This window comes from Anguilla rostrata, chromosome 12 (assembly GCF_018555375.3).
Source record: "Anguilla rostrata isolate EN2019 chromosome 12, ASM1855537v3, whole genome shotgun sequence".
In the NCBI taxonomy this organism is placed as follows: Eukaryota; Metazoa; Chordata; class Actinopteri; order Anguilliformes; family Anguillidae; genus Anguilla; species Anguilla rostrata.
Window position 1 is genome coordinate 34,198,622 of NC_057944.1, and position 20,089 is coordinate 34,218,710.

The 20,089-nt window shown below is 49.2% G+C and overlaps 1 protein-coding gene across 1 annotated transcript in view; it reads right to left on the reverse strand.

Annotated features, from left to right (window-relative positions):
* Nucleotides 1–20,089, reverse strand: part of nbeab (neurobeachin b) — a 316,449-nt gene that overhangs the window by 107,512 nt on the left and 188,848 nt on the right. Inside the window, exon 38 of the mRNA XM_064301505.1 lies at nucleotides 6,032–6,156. Within this exon, the coding sequence (XP_064157575.1) occupies nucleotides 6,032–6,156 (125 nt within the window). The remainder of the gene's footprint in view (nucleotides 1–6,031; nucleotides 6,157–20,089) is intronic.

Genomic DNA, 20,089 nt, shown 5'->3' on the forward strand with positions numbered 1-20,089 from the left:
GCCCGATGACGATATCTTTCTTTTTTTTTTTTTGTTACATGTTGACTCTCCCTCTCGAGCATCTATGTTATGAACATAAATCACAGACAGGAAAGTGAAATCTGAGACTGTTGCACGGTCCTGTACTGCAGCACGTGCACACGGAGAGATGTCCTCCAAATGTAGAGCCTCTCCCTTTCACTTTTTCTCTCCCTCCCCCCCCCAATCGTTCTCTCCCTGCCTGTCTCTTCCTTTCCCACCTCCTCCTCTCTCTCTCACTCTCTCTCTGTACCCGCTTCCTTCCCCCTCTCTTTCTCTCTCTCCCTCCCTCTCTCTCTCTGTCTCTGCCTGTTTCCTTCTCCTTCTCTCTCTCTCTGTCCCTCTCTCTCTCTCTCTCCCCCTCTCTCTCTCTCTGCCTGTCGAAGCTTTATCAGGTTATCTGTGTGCAGATAGAAAGCTCAGAGGACTGTCGGAAGTACAGACGGGCTGCTGCCGATGGCTGACCCCTGGTCTGGGAGATAATAATGGCCTCGCGGTTTATTACATTGTGCGGGGAGATGAACATAAATGGGATAATTAGGGGGAGGCGCGGCCCTCCACAGCAAGCGGCCGTTACTCGCAGGTCCTCTCCTCTTTCCCAGGATTTATTCCCTCACCCTCTCCCTCTCTCTCTCTCCCACTCCCCTCTCCTTCACCCGCTCCCTCGCTCTCTCACCCCTCTCTCTCTCCCTCTCTCTCTCTCCCTCCCTCCTCTCTCCTCTCTCTCCTCCCTCTCTCCTCCCCCTCCTCTCCCCTCTCTCTCCTCTCCCACTCCCTACTCCTCCCCTCCCTCCTCTCCTCTCTCCTAGCTCTCTCCTCCTCCTGCTCCCTCTCACTCTCCCTCTCTCTCCCTTTCCCTCTCTCGCTCCTTCCCTCCCATGAAGCCCCTCTCTCTCTCTCTCTCTCTCTCTCTCTCTCTCTCTGAGATCTGCATTCCGGATCCGTACAGGGCACACCGATCGGCCGGCAGGCTGACCCCGCCCCCGCTGTGATGTCATAGTAAGGCAAGAGCAGCCCCTGATTCATCAGTGTACATCATACAGAGCTCGATGCAAAAGGGAGGGGGGAGGACGGGGGGTGGGTGAGAAAAACTACCCATGATGCAGTGCGCTTCTTTTATTGTGATTTGTGACGTGAGCACTCATCGCCCTCAGCACCCCCATTCCCCCCGGAATAAAAAGTGAAAAGAAAAAAAAAAAAACACTTTGATGTCTGGTACTGTACCGCCTCTCCACCTGACAGTAATCTTTATTTAGTTTCAGTTTCTTGGCTCTGCGAGCGGAGTTTGGGCAGTACTTACACATCCAACACTCTGCTAAAACACACTTACAGCATTGGCTGATGCCCACCACATCTGCAAACCAGAATCAATGGACTGGGTGTTCGCTTGCCCTGTAAATGGTCTTTCCAGTGAAGCAGGTTAAACACAAAAACAAACTTTTTAAGTTTAAGAAAAATTCTTGAGGAAGATTATTTTGTTAACCTGGCTTAGTAAAAGCAAGTCAACAGATACTTATTTATTCTACTGTACCTTGTACAGTAGGATAACAGAACTACTGTACATGCACAGAGAGAAAAAACTCTGGAAAAATAAACACAAGCTCCACATGAAGTATTTTTCCACATGACACCTGTGTATTTTTTCCACAAGATTTGTGCCATTTACGTATATTTCCCCAAAATCTTTTTAAAAGGCTAAAACACTATGCTATTCTTTTTGATCCAGCACATTGTCCTATTAAGATCAGCCATAAAAGAAGGTCTGTGTGATAGAAAGTCACAGCAGTCCAGCAGGTCAGAGCGAGCAGAATTGCTCACCTGAAAGGAGACAGCAAGGACACATGGAGGTAAAACAGGCCGTTAAAGACTTGGATCAATATTAACCTGGCTTCCATTTCATGCTTGCCCAATTCCAATCAGCTGACAATAAACTCTGATTGGTTCCACCGGCTCACGGCACCATGAAAGGTTATTAAAGGAGGAGGCAGGAACGGAGGGCGCTTGTTATGCTGTCAGTGTTGCTAATAGACAGGGGGGCAGGTTTTTAAATGGCACATACACACACCGTCCACTCTGCCGCCCCTCCACACACACACATGCACGCACGCACACACATATACACACACACACACACACACATGCATGCACGCACACACACACACACACACACATGCATGCATACACACACACTCACACACGCACGCACACATATACGCACGCACACACACATGCATGCATGCATGCACACATACACATATGCACACACACGCATGAACGCGTGTGCTCACACACACACGTACGCATGGACAATCACTCACCAACACATACACACACACACATGTTAGTTAAATACCTTAAAGGTGAAACGAACAGAGAAATAAATCCACTTGCAGTTTTAATGCTGATAGTTCGCCATGTGAAACCGATGGCCAGTACACTGACTTTACAGCATCGTAAACACAAAGACACTGCGGCTAAACGAAGGAGCTCTCGAAGACTCTGCCCAGGTCTCAACAGTGTCTTCAACAGAAGGGTTTTCCCATGAACCTGAGCCACTTCACTAGCACTGTGCATGCTAATGCTAACATCTCTGGCACTGTGCATGCTAATGCTAACATATCTGGCACTGTGCATGCTAATGCTAACATCTCTGGCACTTTGCATGCTAATGCTAACATCTCTGGCACTTTGCATGCTAATGCTAACATCTCTGGCACTGTGCATGCTAATGCTAACATCTCTGGCACTGTGCATGCTAATGCTAACATCTCTGGCACTGTGTATGCTAACGCTAACTTCTCTGGCACAGTATATGCTAGCGCTAACCTCTGTGGCATTGTATATGCTAACGCTAACTTCTCTGGCACTGTGTATGCTAACGCTAACTTCTCTGGCACAGTATATGCTAGCGCTAACCTCTGTGGCATTGTATATGCTAACGCTAACTTCTCTGGCACTGTGCGTGATAATGCTAAGTTCTCTGGCACTGCACATGCTAACGCTAGTTGGGTTCAATTAGCTAATTTCAGAAGTTTAGGCGTAGAGAAATCAACCACTCTGAAGCACAATGGCGGGTATCTTTTAAATATCAATGTGTTTGCTTTGAGACTTTTATTCCTCTACACTCAGGTCAGTATTAAAGTGCTAAACCAGGGAGGAATAGCTGCTGACAGACTGACAGCGCAGCCTCCTGAAACGGCTTCATAGGGTGTCAGAGGGCGAAGATGCCAGGCTAGAGAGCTGTACTGAGCCATGCTCATTTCCTTCCCCAGGGTCAGGGGGGGAAACAAAGGTTTCTTTTCCGAGACAGTCTGAGAACATCACCCTTTGATTTCAGCCACCTGTTGTTCCTTTCCAAAACAACCTCATTTCCTGTTACAAGTATGATGTGCAAATGGCAGCACTCACAAAAAATACCACCGAAAAGCACACACACACACACACACACACACAGACATGCAACACCCTCCCCGCCAAACACACACACGCACACAAAATTCCAACCATCCACACACCTATTTTGAACTCAAATCTTAACGGAAAAAAAATAAACTTGCGCCGCTCTGTTCTGGCGCCCAATCAAAGTAAAACCGGCGTTTGTGGCCTCCCTCCTTCCGCAAGCCGAACCCGTATCCTGCACGTCTGGATAAACACAATCACACTCGGCTTCGACTGTCAGACGCAGGCTGCTCAGTTACACTGGCAGCCCTGCACCTCTTACGCCGAACTTCACTAATGATTCCCCAGGGCGTTTTTCTTACGCTATTCAAAAACGGGAAAAAAAAACAACAACTTTGCAGCAAAAAAAAGAAAAGAAAAAAAAACTCCTTATTCCGCACTATATCCACGGCAATAATATGCAGCAAAATAAAATGTTGAGCGTAGAAGCTATCTAACAAACCCTTAGCCTTTGGACTTCCCCAACAAAGGTTATTTTATAATGACAAGCCTCGCTTCGGAGAAAAGCGAATCAAGGCACAGACGGCGCCTCCGTGCTGAAAGAGAGGGCTTGCACCTGTCGGCTCGTCTCCGTCTTTAAAGGCAGGCGAAGAACAAACAAGTACGAAGCAGGACTCTTTCATTGCTACTCATGAAACAAAGCGCCTCCTTCAACTTTAAAACGTGCACAGGCACCGAGGGAAGAGAGGTGCTCTCTCTCACTGTCTGTACCCCTTTCTGTCTCTTTCTATCTCTATCGCTCACTCTCTCTCGATCTCTCAACTCCAGACCAACTCCAGTCCCTTTCAGATGACAAGCTTATGAATTATTCTACTCATTAAGGCCACCAGGAGGCATCGAGACTTCAACAAGTCCTCAATCATTGCATGGTCATGCACGGACCTCTAATGCTGTACATGACCTACAATGTGAACCACCACCACTGGAGTATGACTAAGAAACAGATCCACCCACACTGGGAAACCACAGCCAATCAGATCCATCCGCACTGGGACGTGACAACCAATTAAATCCACCAGTACTGGGACACTGCTAATTACATCCACAAAAATTGTGAAAAAAGGTCTCACCTGAATGCAAAGACAACATTACAAACAACCTTAAAGGAAAAAAAAAAAAAACATCACGCATCATCAAACTGCGAGGTATATTTTGAGTGACATTCAAAAACCAACAGACAGCACCACGGCAACAACAGAGCGGTCAACCGAGCGCTACAGTTGGCCGAGGCAGCCTTGTTTTGACCCACTGAGAGACTCCAGCCCTTACAGGGGCTAGAATCCGAGGGTAATTACACGGGGGGGGGGGGGCAATTACTGTGTTTGTGACCTGAACACAGGCCACCTGCACACGCTCGGCGCACAGATGGCGCAGGGGCGGCGTCCTCCAGCGCTTTCCCAACAGCCTTTCCCGTCAGCCGCACGCCGCAGCGGCCCCGCCCGCCACTTCCTGTTGAACCCGCGAGCCGCCGGGGGCTCAGCGCTCCAACAGCTGGGCCCCCACGCCGCCGCCGCCGCCGCCGCGGTCACGGCCGGGTCAGACCGGATCGGTTCAGCCGGAGTCGGGCCTGGTGCCATGGGAACGGCTAAACAAGTTTCAATCCGCCACGGCTGATCAGTTTACTGTAGTACGCACTCAAACCGATGCCCGGGGGGGGGGGGGGGGATCATGTTTTCTGTAAAAATGCTGAAAGTCATTTTAGGCTCAAGACTTAAACCATTTTCTTATTACTTAATCCCACTGTTTGTGCTCGTTTAAAATAAGTGTTAAGATTTGAATGTGTAGACATAAAACACTTTAAAAAAAAAAGCTTCAAGTTTGATTTAAGTCCATATGCTGGACCTTGTGCTCCTGTCCTGTTTGTTTGTATTACGGCCTAAAGTTAAGGGCCCGTCCGGTTTAACAGAAGAGCCGCTTCCTCTAAAAGCAGCGTGGGCAGCGCCAGGCTGAACCGGCCTGGTGTGGCGGCTCAAACAGACAATGAAAAGTTTCACACAAACTGAGCCCCGGCACAGAAGCCGGCGACGCAACTTGCCCTCGACGACATGTAGTGGGGGAAATATAAAAGAGCAATAAAATCAATCTGCCATGTTCAATCGGCAGAGCCTGTAAATATGTGGCCTTTAAATATGACAATGAAGTTCGTTCAGGGACCGCGGGGAGGCCTGCTGCCATTTTATGGACATGCTCAGGAAATTAACGTTCCAGGAGCAGGAATATCCACTGTTTTTACTTTTTCCCTATACTTTCTAATATTTTATATTTTATTATTACTCTCTGCTATTCTTTTTATAATGAAGTGCACACTTGTGATCAGTCATAAATGCAGCACAGCAAAAAAAAAAAAAAAAAAAACTAAATAGCTGCAATGAAAATTAATTTGAAGTGTTCCACAAGTGACATTTACTGGACAGGGCCGTCTCACTGAACAATTATGAGTAGTTAACCTTTCGCTTATCAGTGGATATGTATGTGTATACTTAGTGGGTAAAAAAATTTTTTTTTACAAAAACAATCGGTGATGTGACGGCTGGGCTGAGCGGAATGAACTGACCGTAGTCCTCCAGGGCCTTGAGCGAAACGTCCAAGTGGGTGGAGCCAAAGGCGTTGCGTACGAATCTCCGCCTCCTCCGAAGGTCGTCCTCCCAGTAGTCCAGCCGCCAGAAGTCGTGCAGCTGGCTGTGGGGAGACAAAAAAAGGGGGGCGAGGGGCGGAAGCCACAGGTTAGCAATTAGTCCCCAGAAAAAACAGCGGTACACTAGTTCACCTCATATCCTGACAGAACATCATCCGACGCTTAAAATCTGAGGAAAGGTAACAGCGAAACTGAAAGGTACGCAAAGAACCCCCAAAAATAATAAAAACAAAATGTTTAAAATCTGAGGAACAGTAACAGCAAAACTGAAAAGTTACACAAAGAACCAAAAAAATAAATAAAAACAAAACGTTTAAAATCTAAGGAACGGTAACAGCAAACCTGAAAATTACACAAAGACCCCAAAAAGCAAAAACAAAAGAATAGTAATGATATTCTGGGTTTGCCAGCGCAGACTGGCCGCGTTTTCGCTCTGAAGCCAGGCGAAGGCTGTAGCAGCAGGAGCCAGCGGTGCTCACATAAATCACAGCCAGCCCCATTAACAAATACAGCATCGAATTACAAGTATAAATGGAGCAGCTTGCCTCCTTTTTTTTCCCCTCTGTGTTTTTAACAAGTCTTGTAAATCAAAAGGCGGGGGGCTCACCGCGGACAGCGTGCGGTTTAATAATCTGGGGGTCTCACCGCAGTCGAAGCCCGGGCCCATAAAATATGCTGCACCCCACCCCTGTGCACCCCCCCCCCATCCCAACCCCCCCCCCATCCCCAACCCCCCCATCTTTGCATATGTGGAGTCATGATTAAAATAATGTGCTGAAATATTCATTGAAATGATTCCCAAGGACCCCGCAGCAACCCAAAGAAAATTGCATTTTTATTCATTATTAATAACACCGAATTAGGGCTGCGGGAAAAAAAGGAGAAGAAGAAGAAGAAAGAAAAAAAAGGTTTCAGCATGTGGTAACCATCTTTGTAAATGATTATTTCAACATCAGTGAGGACCTAGGATAATTTTATTGCTCGCAGCTAATGCAAACCATTAAGAGTCGGCACTAGCATCAGGTTACTAAGTGCTCCTCTTTTCAAGTCGAGCGCTGGTTGGAGAAATTTCAAAGGCCTTGCGTTTCCTTGAAGAGGGACGACGGCAAAGAAAGAAAAGAAAGAAAAAAAAAAACAAAAAAACAACACTGCTACTAATTTACTCCAAAGCGAGTTTAGCGATTTGTAAAAGGAGGGTGATGATTGGAGCGCTTTTGGAACAGATGACGGTATGGCGAGGGATGAGCCCTGGTCAAATAAATTCCGCATGAGCTTCGTCTTCATCATCAGCCAAAAATGAACGAGGAGATATTTGAATTCCTGGCTCTTGTTTTCTTATTTTTCTTTTTTTTTTGTCTCCAGTTATTTTTCCACACATGAAACCATAAGCATAATAAATACAGTCAGATTAAAAGGAATCTGGAGCTAAGAAAACATACAAATTACACAGTTTTGATTACTCGAATGCTAAAATCAAAACACCAGAGTGTCAAGTCGCTCAGAAGATAATCTAATATCTAATGCGTACATGTACAGTATTACAGAGGGAAAATACAAATCAGAGAGATCTATGGATTTGGAGGTGGATTAATGAAGTATAACTCCTTCAAATAATGTGCTTACTGGATACAAAATAAACTAAAAAAAAAAAAGGGTATTCAAATGTGTGCTTGCTAATCCCACATTTCCAAAGGCATTCTTGTGGGTTGATTTTCCTGTGTTTTAAAAAAAAAAAGCTCCTAACATCTTGGCATGCCTAAAAAGCAAAGGAAAGCTTTCTGCAAGCGAGGAAAAAAGACAAAGACAAGCACCACCCACCCAGCGTTCACCAGGGCAGGCCTCGGCAATTCAAAAAATATGTCATTCCAAAGGACTGCTCAACATTCTCAATCATTCCCATCAGTTAGCATCAAAGAGCCATCGCACTGGGGTAAAAATGGACATTTCCATGAATGTATTACTGCGTGAGATCCCAAGTGCACAGATCTGTACCAATAAACATCTTTAGAGGCGGGCCATAACTGACAAAGGAGAAAAAGAAAAAATATTAATTGCAGAAGGTTTATAAATGGCACACAATTTGTTACTCTGGTAAAGGAAGGCTCATAAAAAAAATGGTATAAAATCAATCTCCTCATTCAAAGCAGGATACTCAGGGCTTCACAGCTATTAATCCAGAAAGCCTTTCTCCGCGATGCAATTTTGAATTCACCGTGACAGATTTCCCTGATGTATGCCTTCATCTGCTCGGCAATCGGATAATGAAAATATCAGGAGAAACCGGCATATTTCAGTTCCACAACAGGAACTACATTTTAATACCAACCCCTCAGTGAGCAGGTTTCAGATAAAAAATCAGCAATCACCGCTAATAAAAATTAAAAGTGGATCTCTGCAGCAAGGATGCAAGCTGTCTGGCAGACTGCTCTATAACCATGTGTCTTTCAGTTTGTTCAGACAAAAGTGAATTTTTTTTTAATGTTTTTTTTTTTCCATGGAATGTTACAGCGACCATGCAACAATCCACTCAAGTTGTGATGCAACCATCAATTCAAGACGCAGTGGATAATGTTTAATGGCATTGAATTTTATCTGCTCTGGGACAACAGATGAAAACTAGCTTCACAGCAAAATCTGGCACTCTTACTCTTATACATATGCCTGTGGAACTGATCAGTCATTTACCCGAACCAAGTAAAATTTAACAAACAAATAAATACATGTCTATTGTTAGGCCAGATGACCGCGAAGGCTGTTCACATTTATTTCCATACTCCCGAGGCTCTCTGTTCGTCTGCCTGTCTTGTCTGTCCATCCGTCAGACTCCATCCTTTCTGGACATGCCAGTATGATGATAATGTTTTCTGGAATGTACAAGTACATGGAGTTTATTTTTCCAAAATTTTTAATCTGATTGTAATTACCTCACAAAGTCATCCTTCCACCAGAACTTTTTTTTGTTTGTTTCTTTATTTTGTTTTCGTTTTGCATCTCAGGGAGAGCAGACGGGAGGACGCGGCGGACGAAGTCAGGAACAGGAAAGGGCCCACCTCCGCTAAGATCAGGTCGAAATTCGAGAAAATCTGAGAAAAGCGAAGCCCCTGTTCAGCTCAAATTCCCCCCCAAAACTGCCGTCATAGAAAAATCATCTCGCTTACAGTCACGAACTAACAATTCATAAAATTCTGTTGTTCAAAGGAAATGGGGGTTTTTGGGGGGGGGCGGGGAGCTTAAAGTCAGCACTCTCTCGTAGCAGGAGGGTTCTGTGCCGGAAGCAACGAGAAAATCCCGCGTTGGGATTTGACATGCTAAGCGGAATTAAGTCTTAGCTTCCAGCAACGGGCTCTCATTGTATAGCCTCCCCCAGCCGTCAGCTGTAATATTGAGGCAGTCTAAACAGATTAAAGTGTTACATGGGGATCACATCACAAAAGCTACCTCCGCGTACCCTGAATATAATATCTACAGATGTCAGAAATGGTTGGGGGGGGGGGGGGGGGGGTGTGGGGGTGGATTGGGGGGCTCGGGGACTTAGCGCGGCTCTGACAGCGAGGAGAGCTGAGCCCCACTTTAGCATCAATCAAGGGGGGGTGAATATGCACGCGCGCCCGTGTACATACGCGGGGGGGGGCGGCCGCTCAAAGTTCATCATTCCCCCCGACGTACAAAGATCCAGAGAGCCTAGAGCTTGTCCCCTGTCAATCTCGCACAAAGCTCACGAGGGAGAGAGAGTGAGAGAGAGAGAGAGAGAAGAGGGAGAAGAAGAAGAAAGAGATGTCAGGACGCTGGAAGGCGAAGCCCACGTAAACGATATGGAAATGATCGCACAGGGAGAAAATATCTAAATCCCGTGTGGGCCACCTGAGAGATGACAGTTAAAGACAGTTACAACCTCCAAATCTCAAGACAAACAGGCTTCAAAAGCTGCACCAGGGTCTTCCTACATATTCTGAAAAAAAAGTATTATTGGGGGGGGAAGGGGGGAGGGTGGCAAACAGTGAATTCCACCTGGTTTCTCGTTCTCTTTGCATACAATCGCTCGTGCACACTGACTGAACTACGAGTTTAAATAATTTTTTTTTTTACTTTTCGTTTGTGTGGACGTATGAAAGCTCTGCGCTTTAATATACGCGTTTAGAGCGGATGAGGAGTAAGGGGTGCTGAGCAGGGGTCCTGATGGACGACGCACACACACGCGTGTCCCGGCTTCCCGTAGCGGCCCCGAGCCCCAGCACACGCAGGCAGTTCGGCCGCGGCGTTCCCCCCAGAGAAGGGGAGAGGAGGACCTGGGACACTGTAAACCGCGCGGTCAGCGGCGGGTTCGACCGCGCCGTGGAAACGGGCCGCGATTAAAGCCCCTTATATCCAGGAGGGTGGTCCCCCCTGGAGGTGCCCTGGGGTGGGACTGGGGGGGGACACTGTGGGGGGGGAGAAGATGGACCTCTCGCATTAGAGTCTATTACACACGACCGCATGAGCGATGACTGGGACTCCTCTCAGGTGGTCTAATTCAAAGCCCCCCCTCCTCGCCCCCCACCCCCACATGAGCTCCCACAGGGAGACGTGACATTGAGGAAGTCCAGTTCCCGGAAAATGCTCACTGTCAGTCAGGCTCCCGATCCTTCCGCCCCCGGTTCTTCATCTCCACACAGAGCGCCTTGCCAGGTGACTGCTGTGCCAAAAAAAAAAAAGAAATTAGCAATCAAACAAAACTACAAAAACACAATTTCACTTCCTTCTTGAAAGCAAACGTCCACATTAAAAAGGGAAAAGTGTGGAACAGATTTCACGCCCCCGGGCCTTTTAATCCACACTCACAGCCGACAGAGAGCTCCTGGCCACTCCAGCGTGGGTCTGCTGTGGGTGCATCGGGACAGCCGAACGGACGTCGCTGAAAATGCCATAATCGTACGATCCATGCAGCTCAGCTCAGCCTTGTTTGTACCTCAATAAACTGTGCACGAGGTGGGGGGGATGGGGGTAAAATCTGTTCCACACTTTTCCCTTTTTAATGTGGACGTTTGCTTTCAAGAAGGAAATTGTGTGAAATTGTGTTTTTGTAGTTTTGTTTGATTGCTAATTTTTTTTTTTTTTTTTTGGCACAGCAGTCACCTGGCAAGGCGTTCTGTGTGGGAGACGAAGACAAACCGCGTTTCACATCGGAGAGCAGAACGCCACAAACAAGGAAGAGCGAGAGAGACAAACATAACGCAGAGCAAAGAACAGAAGCCGCAGAAACGTCCTAAAAAAAGCTCATATATCTTCAGCTCAAAATTCATCTTGCAGACCTCGCCAAAACAAATATAGCCCTCTCTCTCTCTCTCATACTCTCACACACACACACACACACACACACCTTGCAATATTATGTATAATCCAGACAAAGACAAGAGCCATGTCACCACCGCATGTACCCATACAGCCGCTCATTACCAAACTAATGAAAGTGTATTACAGTGTGACTGTTTGAGCAGAGAGCACACTGTGAAACTCCGACTCTTTATCGCTGCTTCCAGCTGTCTGTTTAGCAACCATCACTATTGGGATGCCCCGTGACAGCCCAAACGCCGAGTTCCAGTCGCCCCAAACCCCCCCACCCTCACCCTCACCCTAACCCCCACCCCCACCCCCCACCCCGAAACATCAGGGGCCTCGGAGCCCCAGCCCCCAGCCTCTTCCTCTGAGTGACAGTCCCCCGGAGGAGTCAGCTCCGCACTTCCTCACTCTATCCATTCGGGCCGATTGCGCGCATCACGATGCGAAGGGGGGGGGAAGGAGGCGAGGCAAGGCGAGGCTCCCCCCCCACCCCCCCCAAGAAAGCAGGGGGCAAAATTTATTAGTCACATCCCCCCCATCAATCAGCCAAATGGATTTCAAACTGCATTTTAAAAGCTCATTTTCCGGCGCAGATAACCAAAACTATCAGCCGCTAAAAACATGGCCGCCGTTATTTATGGCTGCTCTCACGGATTTAAAGCGTTCCCGCGGTAACTGCGGCTTCTCGGCGCTCTCCCCCCCCCCCTCCTCCTCCTCCCCCCCCACCCCCCCCCCGCCGTGTATTTAAATATCTCCGCTCTCCCGTGTGTCTGCGCGGTGCGGCTCTGGCGGTGTGAGATTTAACGCCTCCGCTCCGGGGAGACGGCGCTCGCGTTTATAACCGGCAGTAAAAAAAAAAACCTGACGGCGGCGACTCAGAATAAAACGGCCGGGGAGGACATAAAAAGATTTATAACAATTTCAGAAAAACACACAAAAAAAAATATATAAAAAATAAAATAATAAAAAACGCCGCCCTGGCGCTGGAAATACTGGGGCCTGTTTTTTTTTTCGGAGAAAGCCGGAGGTGATGGATTGGGGCCCGCGTCGGCACGACGAGGAGGGTTGGGCATGGCGGGACAAGGGGAGGGGGACCCTCCCTCCTGTACAGATCGTTCCGGCACAATGGGGGTTCCTCAGGGCCCGAATGACCATGGGGTAGAGGGGTCAGAATGACTGTCGCTCATATTTCCACATGGGTAATTTATGAAGGACGGGATGAATGAAGGAGAGGGAAGTGGGGTTACAGGAGGGGGGCCCCCCGTTAGTCTGCAGCGAGCGGGAGAGAGAGGGGCCGGCCCCCGGTCCGATGGAAGCGCTCGTGTGACACTGGGCTTTCTGTCCGTCTGAGACAACAAGGGGCTCCTCACACTCCAGACGCCACCACGGATGAAATATCGGAGGTCACATCCTATTTTACCCACCCTCACCACCCCCCCCCCCCCCACCACAACTCCCACGCAACCCTCAACCTCCGCCCCCAGCTCTGGAACCTAGCAGCTGTATGCAGATGTGCTCAGCCTGGGGGTCATTACATTTTTTACATTTTCTTCTTTTTTTCTTTTTTTAAAGAAACAAAACTATAACCGATTTAGGACACGTTAAGTTGAGTGACCCCTCCCTGGGCTGGGGTGCCTCAGGCGGGCGAACGCACTGAGCGCGTGCACTGGGGGCCGTCCCGCTGACCCGGGAACACGTGGGGGTCACCCGCGACCCCTAGCCCGCTCACGAATCTGCGTCTCAGCCCAGGGTCAGGAGGAATGCAGCCAGGAACAGCAGGGCAGTTGTGCTTCAGGAGTTTACATGCCGGCAAATTCCATGTTCTGTGTTCCATGTTCTATGTTCCATCACTCGAAAGTGATCTTCTGCAGCATAGGACCGTTCCCCCTGAATTTGAAGGGGGAACCCAAATAATTTGCTGGAAATTTGTGATAGGTGCTCTGTATGTCTGAAATAATACAAAAGCTAGCATTCACAGCCTGTCCAATGACATCAGCAGTCAGAGTTCTTAACCACAGATTGGTAATCTGTTTGCAGTCACAAACATCGATTGGAACATCGGTTACACACAGACACACACACGCAACCTCGGCTAATGATTTCCTTCACTGGTGAACCAGCATCTGCACAGCACTGCAGAGACGAGTCCATTCAGAGAGACAGACTATAAAAACATGAGGAATCCCTCTGTCATTCCAGCACGACGCGAGCTAAAGCGACGTTCAATTTGTCCCCGCAGTCAAGACCGCGTTATCCTTCGCCGTGCCAGAGACCAAAACAAAGGAAAGGGACGCAGAGAGAGATTGAGAGAGAATGGAAGGAGGGAGAGGGAGAGGGAGAGAAAGAGAGAGAGAGGGAGAGATAAAGAGAAAGAGAGAGAGAGAGGGAAATTCAATAAGACATCATTATATTCCCCTTAAATGGTTCCATTCGAGGAGCAATCGGAGGATAATTATAATAAATGGCGGTAATCAGCGGGTGCAGCGTTTAAAAAGGGGGGGGGGGTTTTCGAGGGGGGCTGGTTTTCATCAGCATCACAGACAGAGCCCTGTGATGTCAGGACACTGTGCCACGCCCCCCCCCCCACCCCGCCCCCCACCCCCCCCACCCCCAAAAAACCCCAAAAAATGCAGCGCTGGATCTGAGAACAATCCCTCCTGTTCTGCATCTGTTTTTCCCCCAGTGTGCCTGGTGCATGTGGGGAGAGCAGCACAGCGCACACAGGCCGTCCTGCCCCGAAATTCATCTTCATGGCGTTTCTGCTATTTCTCGACGCGCCGCGGCAGTTCAAAAGCACACGACTCGCGTTCTTTTTTCTTCTTTTTTTTTCCGGAAGCAAGTGCTGGAGTGCCGACGAAGCACACCGAGATGCGTTAATCACGAAGAAGGCACGTCTGCTAATTAACAAGCGCTTATTTGCGATTGCTCCATCTCTACGCAACGTTTGACAGAGTCGGCCGCCATACCTTTATACTGATCTTCAGATCCGATCTGTGTTCTCAAGCCTACATCTCTACAGGTGTACCACAGACAACCATCACTGGGCAGGAGGACACAGCCGTCAAGGGTGCAACAGCAGTGGCTCCTCGTGGGATTCAAACCTGCAACCTCTGAGTTACATGCCCCTAGCTGTCTAATCATCATCAGAACTGCCAGGACCCGAGGCCTCGGGACAGGCCTGCGTGCGGTGCAGGGTCACATGACTACAATTCGAGACGCGGCAGCAACAACGTCTTCTTCTCCTTCCAAGTGCCTTTGCCACCGCTTGTCCTGCGGCCTTGTCTGAACCCCGTCTCATTTTTCAAAGTCAGCTACAAATTCTAAAAAAAAAATGCCATCCCGTTTCCCCCCTCTGCGATTCCTCACGCGCTGACGAGGACGTCGATTATTTTCTCGTCTGATGAGCGCGAGCGTTCCGCAGGAGCAGGGACCGGTACGGTTACGGGAAGAGCGACTGGATGTGATCATGGCTGTGGCTTTCCCAGGCATCTGGTTCCATCCCTCTGGATCATTTCTCACAGATCCCTCAGCTTAAGCTGCGATCACTCAGTAACCCCGAACAGCAAGGGAAAATGTATCAGTAAAAAAAATAAAATAAAAAAATAAATAAAAGGGCCTGTTTCTGGTTCTGGGCCTGTGCTTGTACTCTGTTGCCCAAAGAGAGAGCAGCTGAAAGAAACAAGCTCGAGTGAAAGTAAAGGGCTGTGTGTGTGTGTGTGTGTGCGTGTGTGTGTATATGGGGTGTGTGTGTTTGTGTGTATGTGTGTATGTGTGTGTAAGTGTATGAGGGGTGTGTGTGTGTGTGTGTGTGTGTTTGTGTGTATGGGTGTGTGTGTTGGTGATGGTGTGTGGTGTGTGTGTATTTGTGGTGGTTGTGTGGTGTTTGTGGTGTATGTGGTGTAGTGTATGAGGGTGTGTGTGTGTGTGTGGTGTGTGTGTTTGTGTGTATGGGGTGTGTGTGTGTGTGTGTGTTGTGTGTAGGTGTGTGTTGGTGTGTGGTGGTGTGTGTGCTGTGTGTGCAGTGTGTGGTTGTGTGTTTGCGTGATGTATGGGGGTGTGTGTGTGTGCATGTATGGGGGTGTAAGTGTATGAGGGGTGTGTGTGTGTGTGTGTGTGTGTGTGTGTATGTGCGTGTAAGTGTATGAGGGGTGTGTGTGTGTGTGTGTGTGTGTGGGGGTGTGTGTGTGTGTGTATGTGCGTGTAAGTGTATGGGGGTGTGTGTGTTTGTGTGTATGTGTGTGTAAGTGTATGGGGGGTGTGTGTGTGTGTGTGTGTGTGTATGGGGGTGTGTGTGTTTGTGTGTATGTGTGTGTAAGTGTATGAGGGGTGTGTGTATGTGTGTGTGTGTGTGTGTATTCGTGCGTGTGTGTGTGTGTGTGTGTGTATGTGTGTGTAAGTGTATGAGGTGTGTGTGTGTGTGCGTATGGGGGTGTAATCAGAAGTGAAAGCGGTAGAAAACAGGCTCGCTGTACCGCCTCTGCCTGGCGGCAACAAAGCTCTTTTTCTCCTTTTCCCATTTTCTGGGCCCTCCCTGGAAAAGCGTGTCGCATGAATGATGGGACACCCCCAGGCCCGTTTCCCCATGCGCCCCAATCCCCCCCCCCTTCCCCCCCACACACACACGCACGCACGTACACACACACACACTCACACACACACTTATCCCACACGGGCACAATCTCAAAAAATATCGCCGTTTATCCAGCGTTATTCTCCGCGCGGGCGTAGAAATGACCCCCAGACCGTCGGCAGCGTTTCCCTTAGACCGACACGCCTCCGCGCGCGGGGCCGCGGGCCTTGGGGTCGTCTGTGCGGCTCCGCGCTGCCGTGGTTACGGGCCGCGCGCCGCTTACCGCCGCTCGTCCCGAGCCCGCCGCAGAGAGAGAGAGAGAGAGAGAGAGAGAGAGAGAGAGAGGAGAGAGAGGAACGAGAGAAACGGAGTGTCACGTTAAATATGAGATAACACAGCCCCCCCCCCCCCCCCCACGATGGAGGAGGTTGATTTGGATAATGAAGACAGTAGCATCTGTTACAATCCGGGGGGGTGGGAGTGGGTGGGGGGGGGAGGGGGGGTGCACGCCAGCCAGCCAGCGTTCCCCCCTTTGCCAGCGTTCCCCCCTTTGCCAGCGTGGGTACAGCAAGCTCCTCCATCACAGAGTGGGGCACACTCGAGCTCGATTTCGGCTTCCTGTGAAATTGATGATTGTGTGAATGGGCCCCTTTCCAGAGATAATTAACACAGGCAGCAAGGTTAAGAGTGCCCCCGGGGGGGAGTCTGGAGTAGGTCACGAATAAATGAGAGGGGAGGGGCGGAAGGCGCTGGAACAAAGGAAACCAACTTTCGCGCGCGACTCACATTCCTAACGTTCACAATTAAAAACAAAACACAAAAAAAAAACTTCATAAACTTCTTATTAACCTTAATAAAAAAAATTATAAATGTCATCTTAAAAGTATACGGGGTCGTGGATTCATAAAATTAAACGAAAAACAGTTGCTTTAGTTTTACTCACTGAACTCAATAAACCTTTTATTAACAAGGTAAATGGTAAATCGGGTGCTACATTCATACTTGTATTGTTTTTGTTGTGCAATGCATTTAAGTTTACAGGCCACCTGAATGTAAAACGATGCATACTGAAAGAAGAAAGGAAATGAAATTGTCACTTGAATATCAGGTGAAATACCAAGTGCAGGTCCAGATGTGTAACATTAAGAGCTTGTTATTCCAGCCATGTTAAGGGGGGGGAGGGGACACCTGCATTTTTTGGGTGGGGGTCTTTTCTCTGGCAGGGATATTCTGACTGAAGGAGTCCTCTGAGCTACGCGGGACTCACACCTGTGTGTACAGGTAACGAGCGCAGAGCAGGTGGAGAGAGTCCCGGGACAGGGCGGGGGCGGTGCGGATTGGACTCCAGGGACGGCAGGATGTAGGTGAGCACGCCACCACCGCAGGCCTAACAGGTAAAACACCTCCTGCACCAGTACCAGAGTTACTTTCTCCCAGTTCCAAATGTGAATTGCTGGTCTCAATTCCAGCTAGTATTAAACACGAATTCTTCTTCTGTGTTTTTCACATTTCTGTGATAGTCCGGTGTCGTGATTACCAACAGCGTGGTTGACATCAGTGTCTTGATGGCCTTGGCAGCCTGTTCTGGCTACAGTTTGGTAAAGAGCTGCACAGTGATAACAGAGTTCAGTTTATCCACCCGTCTTCAAATGAGCGGTTACATCGGCCAGCTACCATCTCCTCCTATCAAACGGCCTCTGTTCAGCATGTGGCACTCTATGGTAACGCCAGTGCGGTCTGGTGGAGGTCCTCCAGCTCCACGCTGTGCATCTGTGCGTTATTAAAGAGCTGCAGATCCGCTCCACCTCGGCAGGGGCGACTGGCCGCACACGCCGCCGCGTACCGCCGCCGCCACCATGACGGACGGTCGCTGCGGAAACGGCACTGAGCGCGGCCCGCCCCCTACGCCGATGACCGGCGTGCTGTCTGCCACGCGTCGTCACCACGACAACACATTCCCGGTTTTGGACCGTGGGGGTGATTATACTCATGCAGACCAACCCCCCCCTGCGCCCCGGCCCCTGCCCCCCTGCCGAGCCATCGGACCTCGCCCCCTGCCCCCCACCCACCCAGGAGGGGGCTAAAAGGCCCAGATGGGGATGGGCCGAGGGGACCGATATTAGAATTGATAACCCCGTCAAGCGGGACCAGGCCCTGCTTAGCCAGGGAGAGCAGGGCTGAAGGGTCCATTCCATCACAAAGTTATTACCCGGGGGCAGACTGTTACCATTCATCACACGCCAAAGATGAAACTCGCCGTTAGTCAAGGGAAACGAACGTTCCAGCGCTTCCCCCTCACAGATCAATACACGCCACCGCCGCCTTCTCTTTCCTTACCCACAAATCCCCACAAACCCCCCGCCCCAAATCCCCCCCTCCCAGCCAGCCTCCCTCGCGCCAGCAAAAAAAGTAATTATACAGGAGAAACGTTGACAATCGATACCTCAGTCAGGTTAAGTTAAGGTCCGCCGTGGGGGGGGGGGGGGCCCGGGAGACGCGGCGTTCTGTCAGCCGTCAGCGACGCCGCCGATGTCAACACCGTCGCCTGGCAACAAAGAGCCACCCGTCTCCCTCCCGCCTGTTCTACATGCGTGTTAGGAAGGCCGCGCGAACCAATTAGCACCTGAGCGCTGGAGAAGAAGCACCCGAGAGGGGGGTGGAGGGGTGGGGAGGTGAGGGGGGGGACGTGTGAAGAAATGCTGCATTTTTAAAAAACGTGAGAGGAGGTGTGTTTGCATCTCAGATTACAAAGGCCGATTTTTTTCCCCTCTCAAAACGATGCAAAAACAAGCTTCCGTCTAACAGCGGTGTGACCAACTATCAGTGATTCCTTCATCGTTGGCTTAAGACAATGTGACTGGGTGAGACGGTCTGACACACACACACCCAGGGCTGGTGGACAGGTGTGACTCTCTCGGGTATAAAGCTTGGGTATCACACCCATACTGAGACTGACGGCTACAGAGGGAGCAGCCCCCCCACTTTACAGCACCACCAGCTCAGACTATGTATACACTGATTGGGCCAAAGGCATTTCTGGTGTGTGTGGTGAAACAAATATTTTTCTAAGATACATTTTCTCTGTCTCTTTAGAAAGACCACAGAAATCAGACAATTGACATTTTTACATAAATGTCTTCTCAGTCACCAATCGGAGCCAAAAGCCAATGTCACATGGAATTGCATATAGTTGCTATCACAGAGCTACTGAGTTTGCCTACGTATATAAATATAAAAATAATAAAAATACCTTACCCCCTCATTCCTCACTGAGAGACTATGATAACAGAAAAGCTACAAGGGACTAACTAGGTATTTGTCATTAACCCATTGAATATAAGGTTTTTTTGGAATGTTTTTTTTTTTTTTTTTATCAAAGTCATTGTTCTAGAACTCCACTGCTTTCAGTTACCAGTAGTGATCATTACATCAGCATTAGAATGTTCAGATAAGAACGTTCTATTCACATACTTATTATCGTACACCTTTAACGGGTTAAACAAACAAAAACGGCACTTTGGCGTTTTCCACCTTCATAAATTTCTCTGAACTGAATTCAAATGCCACTCCTGACACCTCCTTTATCGCGCGGCGGGGGGGCTGAACTTTATAATCCACCGGCAGAGGTCAGAGGTCAAAGGGAGAAGGGCGGTGAGGGGCGAGGAAAATCACTCCTTGGGCACGGGAAAAAAAAAAGTGACATCCAATTTTCAACTTGATTTATCAGCGCGGAGCTAAAATGGATAGCATGTCATTACTGGGCGGAGGGCTGTCCGGGGGAGCCATATCAAAGCCCGCTTCGTTTTGATTTAGCGGCTGGGATCAATACGGCCCTATACTGTTTCAATTTGAGGAGTATTGATTTTGCGATGCCGGCTCAATACTGGGGACATTCATCATCGGGCCAGCGCCGAGTATGATCTTATAAACGTCCATTCCGGCTGGATTTGGTTATTCTGTCGCTGGGTCGCTGGGTCGCTGGGTCGCTGGGTCGCTGGGTCGCTGGGCCGCTGGGTCGCTCGTTCGCGCGGCCGCAGAGAGGGCGGGGCTACGCGCTCCTCCGCTCGCCCCGTTTCCCGGTCGTTACGTCC